Below are 27,352 nucleotides of genomic sequence, written 5' to 3'. Positions count from 1 at the left end.
CCCAGGGCGTACTTTCATTAACAATAAAGATACATTTTAAAATAAAATAAAAGGAAGCACTCCATCCAGCATCTTGGTTTACATCAGATGTCCTCTCAGGCACTGCAGTTTTTCCAAGAGTATTAAATGCATCCTCAGCAAAAACCAGGACCTTATCTTTTTCAACATTAGGCCTTATGTTTGCCACAGTACCTGACAAACTTTGCCAGCCCCGTGTTTGTTTAAAATAACTATGGTGGGGGGTGGGGAGATGTAAAGAAATGATGTTTTTGGTAACAACATATTTATCGCAAATATACACTGTTTGGCCACAGGCCCTGGAAGGATCTGAAGAAACAAAACCAGTAGCTTCCTTTCCTTCATTCTGCCCCCAAATCCAGAATTACACAGGGTTTGAAACGGGAGAAGCGGAGTGGACCCCAAGCCACCGCAGCTGAGTTCCAGGACCCTGTCTTTGCCCAGCAGCCACCTTACGCAGGCTGCTGGTGTTGCTGCTGCTGGGTGTCACCCCAGAAGAGGCGTCCACGGGCCGGGAACTGGAAATGGCCGGTGTGGCCATGTTAGGGCAGCCCTGTGGAGTAAGAGCGGCTGTCCCGTCCACCTGTCCACAAAGTGGCTAAACCTGGGCGGGGTTGGCCTTGGGTGTCCATCGTCCTACAGGAAGGGCAGGGCCAGTTTCCATGAGCCCTCCTGGCTTTACCTGACCCAAACCAGCACTTACGCTTCCAGAAGGCTCTGAGATGACCTTCCGGACAGGGCTAAAGTGATGCCCAAAGACAAGGGCATCTGAGTAATTAGTATTTCCAGCCGGTTTTCAAAGCATCAGGCCTGCGCGGGGCAAAGAAGGGCTGACCCTCCTGGGGCCTCCGATGCGCTTCCCAAAGTGCCAGGGCTCTTGTCCCCCAGGCCTGTCCCCCCAGGGGCGGGGGTGAGGCAGGGGCGGGGCGCGGCGGGGCTCCGCCCAGGGGCGGGGCGCGGCGGGCTCCCTCGGGTCCCCGGGCGCGCACTCGGGCGGCCGGCGCGATGGAGGCGCTGGCGGAGCTGCTGGCCGCGCTGGCCCCCGGCCTGGCCACGGCGCTGGCGCTGCTGCTCGCCTGGCTGCTGGTGCGGCGCGGGCCGGCCGCGAGCTCGGACCCCGCCGGCGCGCCCCCGGAGCCCGCGCCCCCCGCCGGGGCCGGCGGGACCCCCACGCCGCCCGGCCCCGGAGCCCCGGAGAGAGTGGCCGCGCCCGAGGAGCCGGGGGCGCCCGCGGGACCGGCGGAGGCGGAGGCGCAGGCCTCCGAGGAGAAGCAGGTACGGGCCCGGCCCGGCCCTTCCCGGCTCCCGCCGCCCCGGGCGCCCCACGCGGACGGAGCCGGGAGCCGGGAGCCGGGCCGCCGGGCTCGGGACGGGGACCCCGGGAGGACCGCGCGCCCGGCCGGAAAGGCGGGTCGGGGAGCGGACTCGCCGCCACCCTCCCCGGAAAGCGCCGAGGGCGCGGCGGGGGCGCGCTCGGCCGGGGCCCGTCCCCTCGGCGTCTCCCAGCCGCGCCCCCGGTGCCGCCGCTCCGCCCGCGGGACGCGCCCCACCCCCGCCCCGCACCCCGCCCCGCACCCCGCCCCGGCTCCCGGCCCCACGTGCAAGGGGCTCATTTCCGGGCGGCAGCCGAGTGGTCTTGCTCGTGAGGAAAATACTTAAGGAAAAGGAAAAGGAAAAAGGAAAAAGGAAAAAGGAAAGGAAGGGGAAAGGGAAAGGAAAGGGGAAGGAAAGGAAAGCCGCCTTTTCTTTTCAGGCAGTTTGGGTTCCAGACTCCGGCGCGAGTGAGGCCGCGCTGCACGGGGCGGGGCTGAGCGGCGGGCCCCGGGGGCCGCGGCGCTTATTGTTTCCAAACTGCACCTGCCCGGCCGGCTCCCCGGGGCAGCGGGTCCGCCTGGGCGCCGCCGTGGGGGGAAGACGCGGCACGGAGCCCCCCGCCCGCGGCGCCCCTCGGCCCTGTCCCCCGTCCCTGTCCCTCAGCCCTATCGGCCCTGTCCCCCGGCCCTATCAGCCCTGTCCCTCGGCCCTGTCCATCAGCCCTGTCCATCAGCCCTGTCCCTCAGCCCTATCAGCCCTGTCCCTCGGCCCTGTCCATCAGCCCTGTCCCTCAGCCCTATCAGCCCTGTCCCTCGGCCCTGTCCATCAGCCCTGTCCATCAGCCCTGTCCCTCAGCCCTATCAGCCCTGTCCCTCGGCCCTGTCCATCAGCCCTGTCCCCCGGCCCTATCAGCCCTGTCCCTCGGCCCTGTCCCTCGGCCCTGTCCATCAGCCCTGTCCCTCGGCCCTGTCCCTCAGCCCTATCAGCCCTGTCCCTCGGCCCTGTCCATCAGCCCTGTCCCTCGGCCCTGTCCATCAGCCCTGTCCCTCGGCCCTGTCCCTCAGCCCTATCAGCCCTGTCCCTCGGCCCTGTCCATCAGCCCTGTCCATCGGCCCTGTCCATCAGCCCTGTCCATCAGCCCTGTCCATCAGCCCTGTCCCTCAGCCCTATCAGCCCTGTCCCCCATCCCTGTCCCCCGGCCCTATCAGCCCTGTCCCTCGGCCCTGTCCATCGGCCCTGTCCCTCGGCCCTGTCCCCCGGCCCTATCAGCCCTGTCCATCAGCCCTGTCCCTCAGCCCTATCAGCCATGTCCATGAGCACTGGCCTGACCGCTCCGCTCTCTTGCTTCAGGGCACCCAGAGGTGTCCGGTCTCCCCTGCCCTCGCCCCCCACACACTTTCCCAAGCCCCTCTTTAGACTGGAAGCCTAGTTCCAGGCTGAAGCCCAGGCACCCTCCCGGGATTTCAGCCCGCGGGCCTTCAGGCCGCCACCGAGGGTCCTGGGTGGGAGCAGAGCGCCGTCCTCACTCCTGGGCTGTCCTGGGAAGGGAGGTGGCCAGGGCGATAGAAGCCCAAGCGAGCGGCCCCGGTGCACTGTCAGCTGTCTGCAGTGCCCGCTCTGAATCTCTCGGGACACAGTGGTTTACACTGGAGACAACCCTCGGGGGGAGGAGGCAGGGAGTCCAGCAGAGGCTCCTGTTTGCTGAGCGGGCCAGCCCCGTGGGCAGGTGCTTTGCTTGACAAGCAGGGGCCTAGTTATGTCCTTAGAGTGGATTCTAACCAGCCTGAGGCGGGCTGTGTGTTCCGGGATCCGGTTTAATGGGAACTAGTGCTGTCCGGAGAAACCGGCCCCGCTGCTCTTGCTGACCTCACCCGGGTGGGGGCAGGTGGGGTTTGCCCCCATATTGGGGCCTCTGGGAATGGGACGGAGAGGTGTGCCAGCTCTCAGCCAGCCCAGCTCCTGCGGTTTACATGGGGGCCCTCCACCACCCAGTGGCAGCTCCTGGACCAAAGTTTAAAATGCCCATCAGTGGTGCCCAGCCCTGCTTGGCCTCTGGTTTCCAGCACCTCTGAGAACTTTCTACAAGGCCCACGGCCTCTGCCTGGGAGAATGCACATCCTGGGAAGGTGGGTGGCGCTTCCAAGGACAGGGCACCTTGCAGGCTCCCATGGCAGGTACAGACTCGGGTGCCCCTACAGCCGATGCCAGGCCTCCCTCTCTGACACCTGGTCCCGAGATAATCCACCCAACTCGAGAATTTGAAGTCAGTTTCCTCACTCAGAGGTCTCCCCCTTCCCTTTTGGGTTCAGGTCCCCCGCCTTTTCTGAGTTGTTGAACCCCCTTAACTCTAACTGGCAAACATGAAGTCACTGCTGTGTGTGAGGGCCTGGGGTCAGGTGCTGGGGGACACAGCTATCCACTGCCCCCCCACACCCCTGCCTTCCAGTGGTGAGGTTACCCCTGGAAGAAGCTGCTAAGAAACTGTCTGGAAAGGGACTTGGGCATTTCCAGAGCAGGCCCCGGTTCTGTCCTCTGACGTTCCTACCACCTGAGCCTACAGAGCTGGCGGGAAGGAGCCCTGGGGGAAATGACTGGGTCTGGGGAAGCCGCCGCCAGCCTCCAGGCCGCTAAGTGAAGGGGGGGGAGCCAGCGAGCGAGCGGTCGGAAGTCACTGCCCCCAGAGAGCAGCACTTAACTCGCCTCTCCCCTCCCCCCTGCTTTTCCATTAACCGCATCTCTTTTAATCCCTGCCGGGCCCCTTCGCTGCCAGCCCGGGAGGCCTGGGCCTGGGGCAGCTGCTGCCTCCACTCACAAAGCTGATTATTGAGAAGGATCTGGAGCCCAAAGCAGCAGCCTTCTGATGGCGCGGGGTGCTGGAGAGTGTCCCCACGGTGCTGGGGAGCTAATAGCCTGAGGGCCCTCCATGGGCCGGACACTGAGCCTGGACTAAGGAATGCGGGTGATCAGCGGGCCAGGCCTGGGAGGCTGAGCGGAGGGCAGAGTTAGAGTACCAGAGCCCCTTTCTTTCCTTTCCTCGGGGACTGGTGTGGGGTGGGCTGTGGAGGAAGCCACAGGTGTGCCCCACCCTCACAAAGAATTACGGTGGACAATGTCCAGAGCTGGCGGGCCACGTCCAGAGCCCGAGCTGGTCCCTTTTAAGGCCAGGAAGCTGCCTTTCCGTGCTGATGTGTAGGCTGGGACCTCAGGATTGCCAGGCTTCTTACCTAATGGAGCGTGGGTTCCAGTGAGGCTGTATTGTAGGATTCCTAAACAGTGGTCAAGGGTGAAGGGTCAAGTGTCATTCAAATAGCACCAGAGTTAAATCTCTCCTTGTCTGTGCCAGAGCTCAGACATAATAGCCCTCGTGTCCTGGCTCCACTCAAAAACTGAGCAGGGGCTTCCTACAAGGCAGCTGGCCCGTGTTACCAAACAAGCAAGCAGGGAGGCTCTTCTCGATGAAAGGAGACACCAAAGAGCCCTGGCCTGCGTGGCTCGGTTGGTTGGCACATTGTCCTAGGGACCAACGGGTTTCGGGTTCGATTCCCAGTCAGGGCACATGCCCGGGTTGCCTGCAGGAGGCAACCAATTGGTGTTTCTCTCTCTCTCCCCCCACTTTCCTCTCTAAAATCAATTAAAAAGTTTTAAAGGAGACACCAAAGAGTCCTAACAGGCAAGTGCAGCGCCTGATCCTTGACTGGATTCCGGACGTGGGTGGGGGTGAGAGCGATGAGAAGAACATTTGGGAGGTAATTGGGGCATTTTTCAAATGGATGGTTTATGAGATCATTGTATTGTATTTCTTGAGAGCGATGCTGGCGCTGTGGTCTGTGGAAAAAAGTCCTTGTTCTTAGGAACACGGGTGCTGGGACATTTAGGATGATGGTTGAGAGTCAGTCACACACAGGTGTGGGGGTGTGGAGAGAGCAGGAGACGGTGAGGGGTGAACAAGCCGTGGGTCCAGGTGAGGGGGTGAGTGGTCGTTGTATTACTCTCCCGGCTTCTCTGTAGGTTTGGAATTTTTCAGAATACAGTGCTGGAAAAAAAGAGCCCCGTGGGCAGTTTCCCAGGAAAGGGTTTGGTTTCTTGGACATTCTGGTGCTGTTGGTCTGCTCGGGGTGCACAGCCTCGTCGCCTGTCCTCGCCACGCAGCAGGGCCCCCCTCGCCCGTCTGGAGTTAGGTCCCACCTGTGACCCTCGCCAGCCTTGTTGCCCCTCTCCAGGTGCAGAGCCCCCAGCCTTCCCAGAACAATTGAGGAGCAGGTGAGTCCCCTCCCTCATCAGTCCTGACCTTGCTGATGTTAGCACAGACTCACTTTCCATTCTCTTAACAAAAGCAGGAGCCAGACAGTGGAGGGCCGTGTAAATATTTGGCAGCTGTTCAACTCACTGGAATCTGGTCCTAGTCAGCTCAGCCTGTACGGAAATGTTGCAGGCTGGACGGCTGGAACAACAGACATTTACCTCTCACTGTTCTGGATGCTGGACTTGGTTCCTGGTGGGGTCTCTCTCCCTGGCTTACAGACAGCCGCCTTCTTGCTGTGTCTTTATGGCAGCGACAGAGCTCTGGTCTCTCCTTCTAAGGGCCCTAATCCCATCACAGGGGACCACCCTCCTGACCTCATTTAACCCTAATTACCTCCCCTGAGGCCCCACTTCCAAATACCATCACATTGGGGGTCTGGAGTTCAGCATATGAATTCTGGGGGACACAGACATTCAGTCTATAGCAGGCCTAGTTATTTGCTGGGAGAAAAACTGGGAATAATCTAAATGTCCATTGATTAGGACATTGGATTAATTAGCAACTTGGACGAGATGAGTAAGGGAGAAAGCAGATCCCAGACACAGCAGTTACGATGGTGAGCGTCAGGGACAGAAGGTGCTGGGGGCGCTGTGAACAGGGGGCTGTGTTCAGTGGTTCGAGAGGGGGTCCTTTGTTTGAGCTCACAGTGTAATTTGTTTTCATATGAGAAAAATCCGAGGGCTTTCCTATTGGCTAAACTTTATTCTTTCTCTCAGAGATAAAGCTTAGCTGTCAGAATTTTCTTCTTAGAATACATTTTTAAAGAACATACCTTTTTTAAAGAGCTGCCTGGCTTTGGAGAGTTAGAAATAAAATGTGGCGCTTGGTGACTTTTTGATTTTTTTTTTAGCTGGGCTCCTTCCCAGACGGTCGGCCCAAAGCACAGTGCAGGAGGGGTAGGACCACTGCGACCCTCAGTGGACGCCCCTCCGGAGAGGTGCCATGCCCCTGGTGTCCAGAGCATCTCTGGACCGACCGGAGTCTGGCCGCACTGGGTGTGCCGTGCTAAGGACAGAGGAGTGGAGCAGGACTCCGGTCAGGGTCAGAAACCTCCCAGAAGGGCACTGAGGCGTGGACAGAGCTCTGCGCTGCAACTGGATCGCTGCTCCCGGTCAGGACTGAAAGGAAGCCCGAGAGGCTGCCACAGCCATGCCTTCCCTCCTGCCCGGGAGTGAGACACCCGGTCCTTCTCTCCTGGCCACGGTGGCTAAAGAAAACCCGACGAGATCAGACGGTCCAGAGGAAGGCCAGGGCAGGACCTCCTGGACCCTGTCTACCCGATACTTTGCCCCTGAATACCACTGAAGGGTTGGGGAGGGTGGGCCGCTGCCCTGGGCTGTTTTTTATGAGGCTTTTGGTGTCTGATAAATCCTCTTTGTAGAAATGAAGCCAAAACCCGTTAATCTGATAGGATTGAGTCTGGCACACCACAGCCCGAGCGAGAGGCAGCTGCTTAGGGCTTGCGAGCGTGCCCTCCACGGGGACATGCGGTCGGAGACCAGGACGGTCCTCCATGGTCTGGACATCTGAGCACGTGGCCCTGCGGGCTGGCTCCGCACTACCCCGGGTACTGCACAAACACAGTCTCAGCCTCCCAGTCCCGGAGTCAGGCTGACCCCGAGCTCTTCCTCTATCTGCCCCCTAGAAGAGCTCATGCCCATAATGTCAGGGGAGGCCTTGCTTCCGGACCTGACCCCTGCTGCCCTCCAGAGCACACTGGCCGCCGAGCCCTCTCCCTGAACCCCACCTCCTAGGGCCAGCTGCACCCCTGGATGTTCCCCTTGGCTGCCTAACGAGCACCTCAGACCACCGAGTCTGAGTCTTGATTTCTGTCCCCCGTCCCACCCTGTGCTTGTCTTCCTCTCGCTCAGAGTTCCTCCACTGCCCCTCAGCTGCTCAGGCCGAGCCCAGCGTCGCCGTCTCTCCTCCGCAAGTCCTGGCACCTCTGTCTGCAGAATGCCCCGAGTCCGGGCACTCCTCTCCACCTTTCCTGCTACTCCTCCAGTTCCACAGCCCACCCGGGCTGGTTAGGAGCCTCTGGACTGGTCCCTGCCTCCCCCACCCCCCCTCCCTGCCCACGCCGCACCCAGCAGCCAGCGTGACTGTTACTGCATAGGAAACGCATCTCGTCGTCGTGTCCCCCCCCCCCCAAGCCTTCCGGCAGTGTTCTCAGTGGTTAGAGCGTCGGCCCGCACACCGAAGGGTCTCGGCTTTGGTTCCCAGGAAAGGGCATGTACCTGGGTTGCGGGCTCGATTCCTGGCCCTGGTTGGGGTGGTGGGAGGCAACCAGCCCATGCGCCTGTCACATCGATGTCTCTCTCCTGCTCCCTCCTCCCACCGGGGTGCCAGGGGAAGGCGCTGAGTGATGGTGGCAGGAGCATGAATAAGAGGGTGAAGCTCTCAGAGGCAGAGAGCTGGGGAGCCCGGAGGGGCAGGAAGCATGAGGCTCCACTCGGCCTTCCTGGGCCAGGGGTGCTGTGACCAGAGAAAAGCTGACGAGTTGAGAGGGGGCCAGTTTGGGACAAGAAGATGTAAGTCCCTTGTCACAGGGATGTGCCTTCCAGTTGCAGTTACAGATTTAGAGCTGGCCTGAGTGCCCTGGGCCTGAGCTGTCATTTGGAGCCTGGGGAGGCTGAGCTGATTTGATGGTCTGCGTGCAGAGACCCAGCCATGACCTCTGCCGCCTGCCCTCCTGCCAGCGCCACCCTGGCGCCAGCTCTGCCTTCTTTGCTCACCCCCTGCTGAGCCGATCCCCCCCCCAATGCAGAAGATGAACAGCTGATTGCCTAATGGGATCCTTCAGGAAGGAGGGGCACTGTTGGGCAGCCAGCCTGCTGTGAGAGCCTGGAGGCAGCCCTGCCCCCTGCTGTTCTCAGTACCCATCTGGGAACCCTCCAGAGATGGTGGGGGTCTCCTGGACCCTCTCAGGCCCCTGGGCAGTATGTGCAGCCCTTGAGAGTGACCTATTATCTCTGTCCTTGCCTGCTACAGGGGAAGCAGGGCAGGCCTCCCCCCCTCCCCCGCACCTGCCTAGTGGAGATGTGGTCCTCTAAAACCATCCCAGATTAAACGGGGATGGGGGTTGGGGGGAGCAGGCGGTTACAGTAGGAGGCAGCTAAGGTGGCACAGGGTCCTAGCAACCCCGTTTGCAGGACCCGAGGGGAGAACCAGCTCCTCATCAGGCAGGCAGAAAGATACCTGTATCTATCCCTCTCTCTGTCTCCCTCTCCCTCCCCTCCGCCTCCGTGCTGTGGATCAGCCCAGATCCCCCAGGGCAGCCATAAATGGCAATGTGCTGCCTGCAGGATGCATGTCCGGCTCTCAGCGTGTCCTAGAATCCTCCCTCTGAGTTCCTCTGTGCCCTACAGCCACCTGCCTGTCCCCTCAGCCACTCCTCCCCTCTTGGTCTCAGAGGGACCCAGGTACTGGGCTCCTGGCATTGGCGAGGTGTCAGAAGGCACTTCCCGGTGCTTTCCCCCCACCCCACCCCCTGCACTGGAGGAAAGAGCTGGACATGTGAAGTTCAGAGCAGTCGCTACCCAGTAATAGAGTAGGGGGACTGGTCGGTGGGGTGGCTGGGTTGGGCCTGCTTTGGGGACCAGCCTGGATGACGCCAGCTATCTGTCTCAGAGGGTGTCACCAATTCACAGTTGCCATTAAATTGATTTGCTTTCACTGGAGCAGGGTGTGTTCCTCTGCTTGGGCTGCCATAGCCAAGTACCACAGACGGTGGCTCAAACAATGGACACTGCCTCTCTGCAGAACTGTCAGGTCCAGCTGTCAGCAGATGTGGTTTCTCCAGAGGCCTCTCTCCGTGGCTTGCAGTTGCTGTTTTCTCCCTGTCCTCATGTGGCCTTTCCTCTGTGCCACACATCCCTGGTGTCTCTCTGTGTGTTCAAATCTCTTCTTCTTGTAAGAACTCCAGTCTGATTGGATCAGGGCCTGCTCACTGGCAGCTCCCACTGGGACTGCAGGCTTCAAAGGGCATCTTCTGAAAGGGGTTTCCGTGCAGACAGGAAACAATAAGTAGCCACTTTACTGAGTCTTCTGAAAACTTCATTATGTCTCACAATGAAAACCTGATTTTAATTTGTGGATATAGTCACAGAACCCACCAGAAGTTTTATAAAACACTATCTGCCTCTACCACTAACACCACACTGTTTACCTTTCATTTAACTCTAGGATTCAGGGGTGCCCTCAAAGTCTCAGTGCAGTTTTAAGTTTTAATAGCGTTAAGAGAAGTGTAAATGCTACAGACCTACAAAACACATCAGTTGAATGTTTACTTATTTAAACGTCTTTTACACTTAGCTTCCTGACATGTGAATGCTAAATTTTCCATTTTAATTCTCTGCGTAGGTGAAAATCTGGCCAGATGGGCAGGGGGAAGGGGCCTCTCCCATGGGCACCTCGGCGAGCTGGTCAACCTCTCTTGAGGTCACCGTGTCCACAGTCACATGTGCATCAGGTCCTCATAAGGCTGAAATGACACAGGCAGTCCCTTCCGTCACTGACCATGAATGTGTTTCCAAAGTCTGAAAACCAACTACAGCCACGTATAGCACTAGGTGGTGGTCTCAGGAATCTGAATATATTTAAAATGTAAATGACTAACCTTTCAAATGCCGGTTTTTGGTATGTTTTGTAGCATTTATGCTCCTGAAGTTATTCAAGTTTAAAACCGCACTAAGACTGGCTGCACATTTTCTAAAACAATAGTAGCGATCGCCAAATTACTTTCGGGACCCACCACACGGGTCACAACCAGTTTAGAAAGCACTACACTCAAAAGTCAAGTGCAGCCCGGCCAGCATGGCGCAGTGGTTGAGTGTCAACCCATGAACCAAGAGGTCACGGGTTTGATTCCCAGTCAGGGCACATGCCCAGGTTGTGGGCTTGATCCTCAGTAGGGTTTGTGCCAGAGGCAGCGGATCAATGACTCTCACCATTGATGTTTCTCTCTCCCTCTCACACCCTCTCTCTGAAATCAATAAAAACATATATATATTAAAAAGAAATCAAGTGTGAAACCCAAATGTAGACCAGCAACAGCCTTTCCCAGGAGGGTGTTGTCAGGCTGACCACAGCCATGTCCCTGTGGGATGACAGGGTCTGCCGCAGCTTTTTTTTAATTTTTATTTTCTATTTTTGTTTAAAATATTACAAATGTCCCTTTTTCTCCCCAATGATCCATTCTACCCGGTCCCACCCCCCTCCCAAACATGTTTTTATTGATTTCAGAGAGAGAAAGGGAGAGGGAGAGGGAGAGAGAAACATCAATGATGAGAATCATTGATCGGCTGCCTCCTGCAGGGCCTCAACCCCGGCAGGTGCCCTGACCTGGAATCTGACCCGTGACCTCCCGGTTCACAGGTAGACGCTCAACCACTGAGCCACACAGGCTGGGCTCTGCAGCAGCTTTTGAATGATCTGTGTCTTTCCCACTGGACACGAGTTCCTTCAGGACAGAGACTGTGCTGGTTTTTGTTGTTTTCTTTCAATCTTTATGTCCCCCGGATGTAATAGGACGACTGACCTCCTCTTTAGTCTCAGTATTTAGCGATTTCCTGGGGCCTAGCCCTTACTAAGTTAATGGCTGTTTGTCTCTTTTTTTAAACTAAAGAAAAAAATATACAGTACCCCATCTCACTGTTCACAGACTGCGTGTAGCATTTAAAAAATATGTTAAGAGCAATTCATGCATATTTATAAAATCCAAGTTACACTGCAGCGTGTAAGATGGAAAGAAAAGGCTGCCCCCGCCCCCTGGGGGTAGCTGCTGTCCTCGCAGGAAAGGTTTTCTCTGCATTTATGAGCATGTGTGCTGCTTCCATCCGAGCCAGGAAGACTGCGCCCCCCTCCCGGGCTGCTGCTGGGGGATTTATCTGGATGCACTTTCCCACCACGACGGCAGGGTGCCTGCCTTTTCTTAATCCTGATCCTAGGATGTTTACTGATTGGAGGAAGGGAGGAAGGGGGGAAAGACAGACATCCACATGAGAGAGAAACATCAGTTGGTTGCCTCCCAGACGCTCCCCAACGAGTGATCAAACCCAAAACCCAGGTATGTGCCCTGAGCGGGACTCTAACCTTTCTGTGTACGGGACGGTGCCCCACCCACCACAACGCCTGGCCGGGGCGGGGTGCCTCCTTTCCGTGCTCGCTGTACGCGGTCTGCGTGCACAGTAATGTTTAACCTGTTAATATCTGGCAAACATATTAACCAAATATACTTAACTGTCACATACTTAACCACAGAGAAAACATTTAGTTGTTTTGTGTTGTTTCTGAGGCGCACATCGGAGTCACTGTATAAAGCCCTAAGTGGATGGTTTTCTAGTCCAGAGCATCCCTAGAGTGGGTTCGCAGAGTAAAAGGCTTGTCTCCTTTGTGGCACCCCCACAGCCACGGGGACGGTTTGTAGTGCAAAATTCAGGAAGCCCTGGACACGGAAACCCCAGGTACCGACCAGTGCTCAGGGCGGCACTGCCCACATTGAGATGGTGCCGAGGCTACGTGAAGAGCCAGCTCCCATGTGCTGCCCAGCTCCCCCGGCTATGTGTCGTGTGGTCCAGGAGGGGGGAAGTCCTTAGCTTTTGGGCTTGTGCAGATGTTGCCTCCCAACTCCGCTCATTCTGTTTAGTTTGGCGCCTGCCTGACGCTCAGTGCTCCTGCGAGGCCTCAAACTCTGGCTGGACCCCCAGAACCGGAGTCCTAGGCCTGGCTTTGGGTGTCCACTGTGCTGCCTTCTCCACTGCGGGGCAGCTCGTTCGTGCCCGTCTCCCAGCTTACACCTGCAGGAATGTCCGTATTTGCCCACTGGGCTTCAGGCCACAGGCCCCTTGCCACACCCTTCCACCCCTCAGCTGGAGCAACTGGCGCTTCCCCTCATCCGCCACATTCCCACAAGTTGAAGTCACTCCTTCCTTCCACCAAGGCCATCCCAGGACGTCCTTTCCAGCCATCTGCTAGTTGTGTCTGTGCGTGGGAGAGAACCGGGCTGAAAGAGGCAGAGCTCCAATTTTGGGAGAACCACGCACAGACTTGGTTAGGGATAGGGACGCACTGACTTGGTCAGGGATAGGGACGCACAGACTTGGTCAGGGATAGGGACGCACTGACTTGGTCAGGGATAGGGACGCACTGACTTGGTCAGGGATAGGGACGCACAGACTTGGTCAGGGATAGGGACGCACAGACTTGGTCAGGGATAGGGACGCACAGACTTGGTCAGGGATAGAGACGGCATTACCGGAAGCGGAGACGGCGGAGCCTGGGACCCTGGCTGCAGGTTCCGTGAGGCCCAGCGTGGCCTCAGAGAAGCTGCCTGCTTTCCTCACTTTCCTCGCGCACCTGCCGCTCCACTCGCTGCAGTGAGGCCGCAGGCGCCCCTGTCCCGTATCAAAAAGGCATTCAAATGCTTCAACCAGCACCCACCTGGAAAAGGGACTGAGGTGCAAGGTCAAAACTACCGTTCCCTGGCCCGGAGTCCCCCCATCATCTCGGCCAAACGGTGTCTGCGCTGACGTCGTACACTTTCCACCCACTGCTGACCTGGCCCCCACTTGGTCCTCACGGGCAGGCTTAAAGGACAGGCGTCAGGGCTGTGGTGGTCAGGCTGGCCCTTGGTGGGCCCTCCTCTCTCCCCCATGTTCTAGCCACCACTGCCCCACCTCACCAAGGTGGTCACCTGCTTCCAGTCCCCACCTGCTGCAGGACGTCTCTCCAGCAAGTGGGCCCAGGGGTCAGGTTGCTTCTACCAGGGGTCAGACACCGAGTGACTGTGTCACAGAGTGAACCGTCCTGAGCTCCCGGCACTGATGTCCCCTTGTCTTGCAGGAAGGGAAGCAGGAGCAAGACCAGGAGCAAGACGGTGAGGAGGGCCCACCCCCGGCAGAGCCTGAGGAAGAAGATGGTGAGTGAAGGGTGGTATCCAGGCCACAGGCCTCTGGCCACAAATGCTTCACTGCGCTGTGGGCCCTTGGGATCCCCAGCTAAGGACCTGAGTGGCAGGCAGAGATGGGGAGAGGGTAAGGGAGAGGGGCAGAGGTGCCGAGTCCCGCACGGCCCCAAGGACGTCCAGGTCAGAGCCCACTCCCTCCAATCCCGCCCACCTTCCTGCACCCTCCTCCCTTGCTCTTTGGGTCTCCACCTTTCCATCTATAAAATGTGAGCTGCCTCCAAACACAGGCAGCCCACCTGGTAAATAAACCGAGCACCCTGCCTGCCTGTGCCCGAGGTGCCTCCTAACCCCGTCGCGGCTCTGTGCATTTCACGTCTCTCCAGTAACTGCCCTGCTCTGAGGGGACTAAAGCCACTCACAGGGCTGCTGCTCATGCGCTCTGCAGAATGCAGGCCCCAGGGGAGGAAACCCCCGACTTCTGCGCAGCTCTAGCTAACTAGCAGGCCCTCCCTGGTCATCAGATTCCCGGCGGCCAGGGCACTGAGGACACCGATCCAGGCAAACTGGACCGAGTGGAAGGGGTGTTTGCCCTGGACACCCATGGGGCCAGTGCGCTGGACAGACAGACCCAAACGTGGTGTGGGTCATCTGCTGAGTTTATCCTGTTTATTTCTCTTTAAAAAAGAACTGAAGCAAAAATAGCAAAACTTCCACACTTGTTAAATCTATGCGGCTGGTACTTGGAGGACCTACTGCTGCCCTGTTGTGTACGTTTGAACTATTTCATAATTTTTACAAAGTGTGGCTGTTGCTGTGACTTTAAGTCGATAGCTGGCAGGAGCCTGGGAAAGAGAGGGTTGCAGGAATGCAGTAACCGAGGCTCGCATGGGCCGGCAGGGCAGGGCCAGGCTGGGCCGGGGGCCCCTTCCCGTTGAGGCCCAGCAGAGCTGGGCTGTCTGCTCCTGTCAGCACAGCCTCAGGGGAAGGGTAGGTGGCTGCAGGGTGTGTGGGTGCGGTGGAATAGCCCCTTCTGGGGGTTCTCCCAGACTGTCTGCAGGAACCGTGGCCCCAGGATCTGTCCCTCCCACATTAGTGGGTCCTGTTAGTGACTTGGGGAGACAGAAACCAAAAGCTGAGGCTGCTGGAGGCCCCTCGACCAGGACAAGGGCCATCCCTCTTTATCTGACCGCTGCCCGGGACACCCTCCACCCCTGGCCGCCTCGTGCCAGCCCTGACAAGGAGGGAGGAGAGGCTTATGGCCCCAGCTGGCAGGAGAAAACGTGAGTGGGCTCCCAGGCCAACCGTGAGCAGCTCAGCGCCCGGGCTAATGGATTTGTGTCACTCAGTGAAGCACTCAGTGGATTCACATAAGACCGCAAGAGAAGTCCCCCTCCCCAGGGGGCTGTAGCAGGGAACCCCCCCAGGTCTAGCAAAATTGTAAGTGGCTGTGCCTCCCTTGGTACAGGTGTGATCACATGAGAGCCTTTTTAAGCCTTTCTGCTTGGAAACAAACCCAATCAGACCTGCCCCATAAACTGAAACCTAGAGCAGTACCAGCTGGCAGCATTTTGTTTCTCTGAAACAGCAAGTGACCTTGATGAGGAGGTTAATTGGTTTCTTTATTGCCTCTTTCTGAGGTCCACAGGCGAGTACTGATGGCCAGCTTGTTCTACATCTGCAGCTCAGTGTGATTCTGCCCGTGGCAGGCTTTTTGGGGCTTTCCTGGTGACCACAGACTCAAGCCCATCAAATAGGGGCCCCAAGTTACTCAGCGGAGTTCCCAGACCCCCAGACACTGGCATCCAAACCCTGTGCTGAAAAGCTCCTGATTCTGAGGGCCCAGGAAGAAGGCTGCTTCCTGCCCCTTTAACGGAAGTGGGGTCTCCAGTGAGGAGGGAGGGAGAGTGATTCACCCTTTTTCTGCACAGAGCCCCATCTCATCTAGAGGAAGAACCAGGCCTCCCCCGGCCCCTCACCCCCGGCCCCTCCCTCTCCCAAGCTGTCTTCTGCTGAGCACTAGGCATTGTAATCTCTTTGCCTGCTGTGTTTTATTGACTGCGGAGGCCCCGGCACCCAGAACAGTGCTCGCTGTCTGCTGAACGAATGCAGAGCAAGTTAACTAACCCGACTGCTCAGCCAGAGGTCTCAGCCCTGGGCAGAGGGGAGGGTGAAGGAGCCGCTGGAACACGTGTGCACCAGAGCCAGCCTCCTCCTAAGTGAGGTGTTGGTGGGACGCAGACCAGCCCCCACAGCATAGGGTCTGGGTTATGAATTTGCATCCATGAACCTTCTTGGTTTGGCCGAGAGAGAACCAGAACCAGGGAGGCTGAGGCTCTTCCTCCCCTCCGGCCCTTATACGCCTGTCTGATCACGTGGATGTCAGGGCTGGAGGTCAGGGTGGCCCCGAGGCGGGCAGGATGTGGAGGTGACACTGGAGAGAGGTGAACTCGCTGGAATAGAACTGAAAAGGGCACATCCGTGCGGGAGGGCTGGTCTCTGCGTTTCCTGTACTCAGTTCTTTTTGGGTTCATGGAAATTAGATAAGACAAGCCCTTCAGCCTCTGTCCCTGGCTGCCCAGAGGCCACGTACCCTACGCCTACCCCACTGAAGGCCTCGAGGGTGCTGCTCCCCAGCAGGGCTCCCCCCTCCCGGACACTGCTCTCCTCTGTCCTTGCAGCACTTGGCTGTATGTGCAGCCTCCCTCTGGCCTATGCCCTGCACCTGCATTTGCTTCACATCACAAGTCCCTGCTTCCCTCTGTCCAAGCCCCCGGTGTCTCCTCCTTGGGCCAGAGAACTGCCCTTGTTCTTTCGAAGGCAGCTGTGGGCTGGAGAGGGTGAGCCTGGTGACAGGACACCCCTGGATGGTGGGGCATAGACTCCAAGTCCTGGAGGCTGGAGGACCTCAGCAGGAGGGTCAGGGGTCCCGGTGCAGGATCTGGGGCCCTAAAGAGGAGGGAACCCAGGGCCTTAGCACAGCCTACTTCCCAGAGATAAGCTCCCTCCGTCTGACTATAATTAGCACAGCAGAAATGAGGGGGCTCAGGGGAGGGGGGCCTTGCAGACAGCAGCTTGGCCGATGGATGGCTCAGCCTGGGAACCCTGTGGTAGAAGGAGGGGGTGCTGCTTTCCCTCTGGCTGTCCCATTTTTGTCTAGGTCCCCCCGTTCCCAGTTCCTAAATGAGCTAAGTTGCTGTAGGATGTCATGGAGGGTGTGGGAGGAGGACCTGGAGGCGCAGGTGAGGGATGAGAGGCTGGTCCTCTCCAAGGCCTGGGCTGCCCGAGTTGGCACTGGCCTGCATGGGCCCTCTACCCCTCTTTGAAAAGGGGGCCAACAAAGGAAAAGGGGACTCAACTAGTGGGAGGGGCGCAGGCCCAAACCTCCCCTGCTCTTACTGGGTCCCCTCTTTGCAGGAGGAGAGGCCTTCTTCAAGTACAGCCCCGGGAAGCTGCGGGGAAACCAGTACAAGCAGCTGATGACCAAAGAGGAGCTGGAGGAGGAACACAGGTAGGCTGCCTCCCTCCTGGGGCTGCCCGCTCCCTGCTGGGGTCTGCAGGAGCCCCTGCTGTCTCACCCGACCCCTGGTTCAGGAGCTGGGAGAGGAGGCCCACCCCCTGCAAGATGCACCCACCCAGACCATTTGCATCTCCATTTCAGGGGTTCTTTCCTGTCCTGGCAGAATTCATCCAGGCTCAGTTGCCCTGGAGATAGTCCCCTTGGGGCACCTGGGGGGAGGACGCTCAGCCCATTCCTTGCACCCCACCGCACAGAAAAGAAAGGGAGATGCCAGGGAAGGGCCTGGAGCAGATCCGGCTGTTCACTCACACACGGTGCTCATGACAAAACCAATCTATCATTCAGGGCAGAGCACAATTCTTCATGCTCATCTGCTTGGCAGTTGCCACCCCTCCCAGCCCGGCGCCCGCGGTCATTTTTTATCTGCTCTGCTTTATGGAGCTTCTCACTTAGAACTGGGCTGTTCCCCCACCCAGCGGGCACCCGCTGTGCACCACGGGGGGGGGGGGAGGTTTCCACATTTCCTGTCCAGCCCAGCCTGCCAGAGGCTAAGGAGCTCTGGACAGCGCCAGAAGGCCATAGGAGATCTGGGGTCTGACCCCAAGCCCAGCTGTCCCCGCGCGCACCATAGCCTGTGAGGAACGGAGGGCGTGTTATCCAGCAGGACAGAGCTCGGCCACCCTCTCATTACCCCCACCAGCCACCAAGAACCCGTTCCCCCTCCTGCAGTGGTCCCTGGTGGAGGCTTTGCCCCTGGGGGCGGAGGGTGGCAGTGTCATCCCCGCGAAGGAAGACCCTGCTCAGGGGACAGTGGCCGCGGGAGCACCCACTCCTCCCTGCGATGACGCTGCCTCTGGTGTGACCCAGTTTGCTGCCTTTATATTTCAGGATTGAGCTGACCTCTGACCTCACTTCCCTGTAGCAAGTTCCTTAGGTCCTGAGCCACAAATATTCTTGCAAATCCTTTTGGTAAGGAGATTGACTTCTTAGACTAGTGGTGCTTCCCTCATCCTGTCTGTTAATGTGTCCTCAAAACAACTGCCGTGGTCTAACCGCCCCGCCGCCTTCATCACGGGTGACCACAGTTCCCTGCACCAAGCCTCTCGTTCTTCTGGGGCATAGGGGTCTCTGGGAGAACGGGCCCCTTTCCTAGGGCCGCCAGGTTCTCTGGTGAGCCTACTGGTCTGGGCCGGTGTGGGGCTGATGCCCTCTTGTGGGGACCACCCAGGCCTGCGGGAAGGCACACGATGTCACGGCCGGTTTTAGTCCTACCCTAAGGTGAGGCAGTGTAGAGAACAGTGCGAGGCAGAAACCCCGTGCTCCCAAGTTTCTGGACAGGCAGGTTTTCATGACCAGAGTGAGGGCTGGCCGACCACGCTTTGTTCTTGTAAGTCCAGTGACGGAACAGGGCTGGGCTCCTTTCCTGGGTCTGTGGAGGCTTTCGTACTGCACTGGCCAGAGCTGACTACCTGCAGTAGAGACCAGGTGGCCCACTAAGCCTCAAAGAGCCAGCTCTTTACAGGAAAAGTTTGCAGTGCCTGGATAAAGAGGGGTTTACACATGTGTTCCCTCTGATGTCCCTCTGGACAGAGGCTGTGGCCAGGACTCTATCCTTCGTGTGCACTGTAAAGGTGAAGGACCATTAGAACAGGAGAGACCAGTTAGTGGATGGATGCCAGGCCTCTGGTGGGGGTCAGGCTGCACTGCCACTGGGTTCAGAGCTGGGATCTCGGGAATGCGAGGGAGCCCTTCTCTGTTATTCTTGGACAGCAGCCTCTGCGTTGCCCAACAGGGTCTTCGCCACAGGATCTTTGGGAGTCTCTAGATCACTGACTCACACTATTCTGTGAGGTGGGGACTGTGCCTGGTGCTGCTATTGGGGTGATGGAGTCCTCACTTCCTCACCTGCAGGCTGTGGTTACCACTGGTACATCTGAGTCGAGGAGGGTCAGGTGGACTTCATGGTCCTTGAACAGGGTTCCTCACAGGGTGGGGCTGGAGTTCGTGTTCATTTTCACCCCCGCCCCACCCAGCATGCTCCCTGTGGCTGCCCCACACGTCTGCTTGCTCCTCTTGCCCCTGCATGTGCTCAGCCCCTGTGGTCCTGTGTGGGGCCCCCAGGTTCTCACCCCTCTTGCGACTGCTTCTGTTCCGGGCAGGGAGATGCTTGGGTTGCAGAGGCTGGCACATTTGGCTTTGTCTTTTCATCTACAGCAAGATAGTTCTGGTGGGGACAGGGGCAGCTGATGGGTGTGAGGCAGCTCTGGTCCCAATGGAGCCCAGAAAACTGCCCTGGGAGCACTGGTATGAAAAATAACATGCATGTGTTTGCCAAGCCGCTAAAACTGCGAGCCAGTGAAAGTACACTCCTTTCTTCGCCAGTCAGGTTCTAACAAAACTCGGCCTGTTTCTAATTCCTTTCCTGGAGCTCAGGGTCCAGTCAAGTTGCAAGCTAGTGAAATAAATACTGCAAGTCCCTGACTTTATTAACTCAGCCAACATGCAGTATCTAGAGCCTGACTTGTTCATGGTAACATGACCCAGCACTCCCCAGAAGGCTCAGTTTACAGGTGTTCAGACAATGGCCCGTAAGAAGCAGGACTGAAAGCAAGAGCCCCCAGATTTGTCCCTCCATGTGTTTAACTGGGCATCCCCACCCTTGGGACTGCTCACAGATCCAATTCCTCTGCCCAAGGGGCAGAAAGTGGCGAAATTTGTAAACCCAGAGGCAGCTGCTGCTTAAGACCTGCTTCGTCACTGGCTGCCCGCCTCTTCCTCACTGTCTTCTGGGCCTGGGGTTCACGGCATTGCCTCTGCCTGGCTGGGGAGTCCCTGGTTCCCACCACAGCTTCTCTGGGAGGTGCCACATCCAGCCTGAGTGTGGCTGGGACAGTGGTTTTGCAGGCTGGTGACTGTGCCCCCAGCAAGACATCCCCCTTACCCCAGAGCTAGTGAAGATGGTGGGCTTGGCTGGCTCCTAGGTTTGGCAGGAAAAAGATGAAGCGCCACTATCCACTCCCCTTCTTTCACTCCACCTGCGCCTCCCATCTCTGGTCCAGAGGGAAAGTGGTGTCCAGGCTGTAGACCAGGCTGGCTCTGATAGATGAGGACCTGGGAGCCCAGTGCCCACCCCACTCTAAAGGTTTGCAGGACTGCCCTCACCGTGCTGGAATGGGCACGACTCTAGTGGAGGGTGTTTTGTGTGGCATGATGGGCATAGCTGAGAAGAGGCAGAGAAACCCTGGCTGTGGGATATTCCCCTAGTTTCTGCTGCCTGACCTGTGAATTTCTAAAAACATGCACTGACTCTGACCTCCAGAAGAGGGCGCCAGAGGGACAAAATTGAATCCCTGCGTTCCCTCAGTGTGTCTGTTGTGTGTGTCATTTAGAAAAAGGGGGTACACTGTTGGCCTCATCTGGGGGACCAAGAGTCCTAAGCTGCCAGTGTTCCCAGAGGAGACAAAACCCAGCCAGTGGGAAGAGGAAATAATCTAGAGTGATAGTACCTTCCCAGCGCAGCCACAGGGTCAAAGATCAAAAGTGCCAGGACCCGACCTGCCTACCTACCTAAGGGTGGTACCTGACCTGACCACCTAAAGGCAGGCTTTGACCTGACCACCTAGATGCCTCGCAGACTCAGAATGAGAGTTGGTGGGCTGTTGAGCTCCCGTGCAGGGGCCCGCTGGCTTAGTGGAACAGACTATCTTGCTGAAGGTGCTCAGAAGCAAACTGCCCCTCACGTGTCTTGAGAAGCCAGTGTCTGGCCTGGCTTCTGCAATTCCAAACATTCTCCTTCCTTGACCCATTCCCGCCTTCTCCATGGTACTTGTAAGACAGAATGAGTAAAATCAATGCTCTTTTCTCCCCGTTTCTCTTACAGAACCGAAGAATAATGAAGTTACCCTTAGCACCCCCTAAAGGCTTTTCCTTTGGCATCTTTAAGTCTTGAGAGATAAATGAAATACCTAGAGAGCAGCCTGCGTCTCCTGGGTGCATCTTGCCTGCACCGTGCAGGGATGCAGACCCTCAGGCAGGACTTTCCCTGGCTGAGGACCCTGGGGCGCCTGTGCTCTGGGTCTGGGGTGTTCCTCCTTGTTTGGGTGGATTGCTTTGTTAAGCAGAAGGGTTAAAGAGTTTGCTCTCACTCACTGAACTTCAATTTTTCTTATTGCTCAGCCCTGCCCACCACACACCCTTCACACCTGAGATGGCCACAAGGTCATCACTTTAAAAACAGTGTAGTTGATTGCAGCCCTCCTTTTTCCTTCCCTGAAGCCAGACCATGAAAGACTTTGAGGTGTGATGGACAAATGGAGCTGAGCTGCCCCTGCTCACCGGTGGGTCAGGGATGGCCCACTGCCCTCTCACTCTCCGTCTGGCTCAGTTGGGGGGATGAGAGATGCTATATGGATGACGGGGCAACAGAGCACCAGGGCCATCGACAGACCGACTGCCCCTGTGTTCCTTTGGAGGAGGCTTACATTGGCCTCTTGTTGCTCTGAGGCATTTCCGCTGACACTCTTACCAGCTCAGCCGCATCGCCACCTGGACTTTGGCTGAAGCAATAATAGCGTTCACTTGAAATAGATTTCTCACCATGCCTTTTCCTAGGAAGTGTCAGAATGAAACTCATAATCAGATTGGTCCCAGATTAGTTTCTTGGAATTTTATACGTGACAATATTTATACTATGCCAAACTAGTCTAGTTTTTAGATGTGTTGATTAAAACTTTTTTTTAAAGCAATAAGTTTATAGAAAATTTTTTCCGTTTAATGGAAGGCTGGGAAATGTACAATGTCAGCCTCTAAGGCATGTTATGTTCCCAGGGGCCTTCTCCCCTGGGTCCAATACTTTAGGTTTAAGGGCCTGCGGCAGAACAGGCGACGAAGCAGCAGCCACACAGCCGCGTGACGATAGATGTCCTCTTGTGAGCACACATGACCCACACAGCAATAGCAATGTCCTTGTCCAGGCTGGGAGCTATTGATACAATAAGCAGGGGACTCCTTCCGGGTTAGTTACCTAAATCTGTCCTGAACTTCCTGAACCGTGGGCACCAGGCCGCACGTGCTCTTGACGGCGTGGATCTGTGTTTTCAGCCTCTGTTCAGCCCAATAAACTCTGAGTAGATGATCATGGTTACTGTGTGTTTTTTCAGCTTTGCTCTGTTCAAAATCTCCTTTGAACCCCTTCAAACTTGAGATTTCTCTCACTTTGGTGCCTGGTACTCCCCAGCAGGGTGCAGTCCCGTGTCCACCCTGTTAACAGTATGCAGGTGTCAGCCATCAAAACACAGAAGAGTGTTTGCGTCCACTGGGGGGATGCCCGCACGTATATCTGGATGTGAGTCCATCATCCAGGGAGCTCCCTACACACCCTTTCCATTCCTAGCACTGCCCTTTCTCCAAGCAGCAGGGCACAAAGCACTTTCATAGGCTCCTTCTCCTCTAGACAGGAACACACTGTGGAAATAACTTTTCCAGGGTGGGAAAGAGAGGCTAGGATTGGGGGCTTCAATACTTCAGCTTCTAGATGCCACTCTAGTGAGAAAACCAACTGCTGAGGGGGAGAAATGGGGTTCTTGCAGAAGGAATACATTAGGACAAGGGTAAGACATGACATTGGGACCCCCCGCCCAGGAAGCGCTGGGGTGCTGGCCCTGCGGGCAGTGCTGCATCTACAGGGCGATGGTCACCGGAGGCTGTGCCAAAGCCCTGCTCTGCTGGACCTGCTGTGACCATAGCTGAAAGGTCCCACCCTGCACTCGGGCAATATCCTCTGAAGGTGGCCAGTGTCAAGCCAGTGGTGTGGTATGGAGGGATGAACCGCCGAAGCCTGAGGCCAGAACAGTGAGCGGTGCTATCACGCAGTGCCCAGCCATGCCGATGGCACAGCAAACCAGGGCAGAGCAAACAAACCACACTGTTCTGAGTCTTGCTACAGTTCCACCCCACCTGTTCTGTCTTCACCTGTGGGAGCTGCCCTGTGCCAGTCAGATAACGTGCCTGAGCCTCAAAGATAAGAGACGTGCTCCCAGCCTGCGTGTTAATGGAGCCTATCCCCAGCCACACTCCAGGGCCAGGGGCCCCACTGGCCATCAGATGTCTGTGCAAATCAGAAAGAGGTGCCCCTTCCTCTGAGGAGCAAAGCCCCACACCCAACCCTGGCCCCTCGGCCAAGGACCCTGTATGCACCCCTACTTCCCAGCCCATAGTGTTTTTCTTCCTCCACTTGTGGCCCCTTTCTCTAAGCTAAGGCTGTTTCTAACATATTTCTGCACAGAATCTCCAGCCTCTTAATGCAACCTGGCTTCCTCCTCGCCTCACTGGGAGACGTGTGGTCAACAGTAAAAAGAGGTCAAGGGGAAACTGAAGCACCCAGAACCTGAGCGATAGCTTGGGGGTCACCGAATCTCCAGGGTAAACCCAAGACTTAGAACTCCAGTGTTTAGAACCCTCTAGTTGGGTTTTTTAGACCAAACCAGCTTCATGTTTTGCGTGGGTTCTGCTGGAGTTTGGTTTTCCTCCTGTTCTGGACCCTGGCGAGTACTGAATGAGGGGAGTGTCCCGGTACACGGAGGCTCACTGCATGTCTCTCTGCCGTGGGTCGGGAGCATCTCTTTCCTCTGTGTCCTTTCTTCCCGACAGAGTTCAGAAAGAGCAGCTGGCGGCCATCTTCAAGCTCATGGAGGACAACAAGGAGACATTTGGCGAGATGTCCGATGGCGACATGCAAGAGCAGCTCAGGCTCTACGACATGTAGGCTGCCACCTCCGCCGCCCCGCAGGACGTCCACCGCTGCTATGCTGTGACAGCCCTGACCCGACCCCAGCCCTTGTTACTTTCAGACTTTCATAGGCTTCACTTGATCTTACACCTACAGATGTAGCGGCATGTTATGTACAGATGTGCTCAGTTCTTGCAGTTTCTCTATCACATTATAGGTCAGGACTGTGGTGTTCAGAGAATGGCCCGGACTCCTTTGGCCTCCACCTGTGGGTGAGGTTCCAGCTGTTACATAGGTAACCCTCCCAGACTGTCCCCAATCCCGACTAAATGCTCCACACAGACCCAGGGCAGTCGCGGGCGGCAGCTGGGAGGGATGACGTGAAGGCTCAGCCCCCGCCCGGGGTGTGGAAGGGATCCATGGTGCTGGGGGAAGAGGAGCATCGGGGCCTGTGCCTGCGTGTCCAGTCTAACAACACTACACTCGCACTCTGCCTTAGAAGGGTTTCTGGAAGCTTCCAAACAGTATGGAAGCAAGTAGTAGGGAAGCACTCTTTTAGCAAAAAGCCCATTTCAATCTCATCCTCAATCCTGGAACAAGACAACTGTATCAGAGTCGAGCCCCTCTAAGAGTTTCCCTTATTGATGCATGAGACTTACTTTACATATAACTAAAACACTTATTTGCGTGCTCATAATGCACCTAGAACTAGGCTAGACACTACAGATAGCAGAAACAAACCATGGGGCGTGGTGTCTGCCTTCAGGGAGATTAAAGCCCTTTAGAGAAGACAGGCCATGTGCAGGGAAAGAACCTCACAGAAAGCATCCATAAAATGCCAAAGTGATCTCAGAGCAGCATCAAGGACACCTCACGAGAGCAACACATTTCCATGAGGCAGGGAGTGCGTAACAGGAAATAGCCGTTTCTCCGTGCTGCACAGACCTCGTTTCCGATCACCCCACTGGCAGAAAACTTCGCAGCCAACTGAGTTAGGAAGGACCCATGACGTTTTTATATTTTTTATTTGCTGGAATAAAACAAACAAAATTAAAAGCCGTGGCATTTGACGCCCCTCGATTAGTGACAATGGGGACAGCTGCCCTCTTTTACCGTCTCGTGCTCCCAGGACTTCTCTCGGGCTTCCTCTCCATCTGTTGCTGTAATTCCTTTCGCTTCTTGGCTGACAGACTGCGTGGCAGGAGGGTCTGCTCTCTGTTGTTATATCCGAATGTCAGTGCTTTTTACTTTTTTTAAAATTTATTATCTTTCTTGCCACACCTTTAAAATTTTTTATGATTTGAGATTGTTTGCTCCCTTTCCGGGGTCTCAGGGTCCCACTTATGTTGTTTGTTCTCGCTACCCCCTGAATGCACATGGCAGGTAGGGGCTCCCGGGCTGCACTGCGGAGCTGCACTGCCCCCTGCACCATACTTCCCTGTGCTCTCCTCCTGCCCCCAGTCCTTCGCGGATTATACCAAACAGGAGTGACTTATGGTACTTGTCAGAACTCGCCTGGCGATGGGAAAAGTAAACTGAAGGGATGTTTGTATACTTGGGTCAGCTAAGATGTTCCAACTGCAAAGATCAGCAAACTCCAACTCAGTTATCTTAACTGTGAGGAGAGCTCGGTCTCCTGAGGAGTCCATGGTGGAATGGCTGTGGGCGCAGGATGGCCAGGCTCAGGCTTCAGTTCTCTCAGCTCCATCTTCCTCGCGTTGTGGGCTTCTCTTCCCAACCACCTCTCCTCATAGTTGAAAGGTGGCTGTAGGAGTTCATGTGTCACATCCAGAAGCAGGAAAAGGGTCATTACCTCTTGCTGTATCTCTAGGAGTGAGGGGACTGGTCCTGACTTCAGGTCCCAGTTGGCTAGAATATGTCACGCATCCATGCTTCAGCCAGTCACTAGCAAGGAGATGGGGCCACTGTGGTTGTCTGAAATGCCTGGGGCTGGGGACAGGTCCCCTGAACACATGGCTATTCAGAGGAGGGGGTAACAATTCCACTGGGGCTCTGTAAGGAAGGGGCGCAGTGGGGTTGTATTGGGTAGACACCAGGATCACTCTGTCACCTGCCAGGGACTTGGAAGCCAGTGTCTGAAGAGCCCAGCATATTCGACACCCATTCTGGGCTTCCAGTGCTTCAAGGAAGCCCTGCTGGCTCCCTGCAACTGTTGGGTGCTCTAATGCCATTTCCAGATAAGCGACCTCCTCTGTTTATACCATTTCTGTCACCCCATCTGCCTCATTGGGACACCCTCAAGCACATCTGTGGTCAGAAGAATCGTCTTAAAAAGACCCATTTCAAACTGACACCCCTATGTCCCCCCAGATTATCAGCATTGCTACAGGTCAAGAAAATCAAAGTGCCTTAAAGAAGTAAGTACCTGCTGATTCAAACCCATTCTTAGAAGATTCCTGGAGTCGATGGCAAGAACTTAACATACAACCATAAGGTAACACCCCACCCTGGTATCTGAAACCAAAAGGAAACACCTTGTTTGTTCACAACTGTGGAAAGACAAATCCCATTAGGGCCACTAAAAAGCATAAGGTAGGGGAGAAAAAAAAACAAGCAGGAGGGGGAGAGCAAACAGAAGGAAGACTTCCACAAGGCAGGCCATGGTGGGCCACCGCCAGTACATCACTGCCACGCGGGGCCTAGGCGCCAATCGGAATGGAACCGTCTCCAGGTCTGGAGGTTCAGAGACTTTCAGGGCTCAGTCTCCCCACAGCAATAAGAACCATCTCAGGGCATCTGAGTTCCTACGCTCCCCCTGCCCCCCATCCAATCACCACCCTATTCTGCAGCCTACTCCAGAGGCACTCACACAAACAGCTGTGGCTTGTCACTCATCACACACCTGCAGGGGGTTAAAACTATGTCCACAGACAGCCCATTTCTGTTTAACCAAACTCTCCTTGGAGGCTTTTCAAGACCTCCTCCTTCCCTAAGAGCGCGTTGTCACTGCCATCATCTGGACAAAGTCAGGTGTCTCCTCCCTTCATGTCCTTAAAGTAACTTATTTTCCAGTGGCTGTACTGAAAACATGCAATCAAAGCAGCGTTCAGAGCACCTGAAGCTAAGGGCCAGCTTGCTGTGAACTCCGTGCACACAGCTCTTCCCTCCCTTAAATCTGGACATGTAAATAGTTTTCCTAAGAACAGATCACTTTAAGGTTGTTTTGTTCTTCCTAACTTGACTTAAAAAACACACTTGTCCAAAGAACCTCCCTGTACTCACAGTTCGAGAACGTTTATCTTCTGGGCAGCCGTCTGGCCTGGAAGCTGTCAAGTGCAAGCATGGCTGGGTGGACAGACCTACGGAGGCGGCCTCCTGTGTTCTGAAGGCCACTGAGTCACGTCTGGGGTGCAGTCAGGCACTGAAGAGCAGCAGCAGGAGGCTCTGCTTCTATGGGAGCCACCCGCGTGGCCCCACCATCCCCGCTGTCTGGGACCCAGGTCCAGGCTCTACTTCCCACTGTGGAAGGAGAGTTTATATGAGCTTGAAGCAGGAACAACTCACTTCCTTTCTTCCCGCTTCACTCCAAAGGGCAAAACAAGGCCC

The 27,352-nt window shown here is 56.4% G+C and overlaps 1 protein-coding gene and 1 long non-coding RNA gene across 4 annotated transcripts in view; one reads left to right on the top strand and one right to left on the bottom strand.

Annotated features, from left to right (window-relative positions):
- Positions 1-1,023: 1,023 nt before the first annotated feature.
- Positions 1,024-24,855, top strand: MXRA7 (matrix remodeling associated 7). 2 transcript variants are annotated; one of them, XM_087826368.1, is made up of 4 exons: positions 1,024-1,293; positions 13,490-13,553; positions 16,959-17,049; positions 23,707-24,855. In XM_087826368.1, the coding sequence occupies exons 1-4, from the start codon at positions 1,024-1,026 to the stop codon at positions 23,819-23,821; spliced, it is 540 nt and encodes a 179-aa protein (XP_087682494.1). In that variant the 3' UTR covers positions 23,822-24,855. The 2 variants fall into 2 exon arrangements, 1 of the variants encoding a protein (XP_087682494.1); XR_015715891.1 differs by lacking the exons at positions 1,024-1,293; positions 13,490-13,553; positions 23,707-24,855 and adding an exon at positions 20,939-22,197.
- The window catches only part of LOC107536600 (uncharacterized), a 61,448-nt gene continuing 58,911 nt past the window's right edge, over positions 24,816-27,352 (bottom strand). The window contains exons 6-7 of one of the 2 annotated variants that reach the window (XR_015715894.1): positions 26,172-27,265; positions 24,816-25,690 (exon numbers count right to left, since the gene is read on the bottom strand). This is a non-coding gene — a long non-coding RNA (uncharacterized LOC107536600). Of the gene's footprint in view, positions 27,266-27,352 lie in introns of both variants that reach the window. The other variant, XR_015715893.1, reaches the window with a different exon arrangement.

Source organism: Miniopterus natalensis, chromosome 17 (assembly GCF_054644295.1).
Source record: "Miniopterus natalensis isolate mMinNat1 chromosome 17, mMinNat1.hap1, whole genome shotgun sequence".
Lineage (NCBI taxonomy): Eukaryota > Metazoa > Chordata > Mammalia > Chiroptera > Miniopteridae > Miniopterus > Miniopterus natalensis.
The sequence above is the reverse complement of the archived record's forward strand: the minus strand, read 5'-3'. Positions and strand labels throughout refer to the sequence as shown.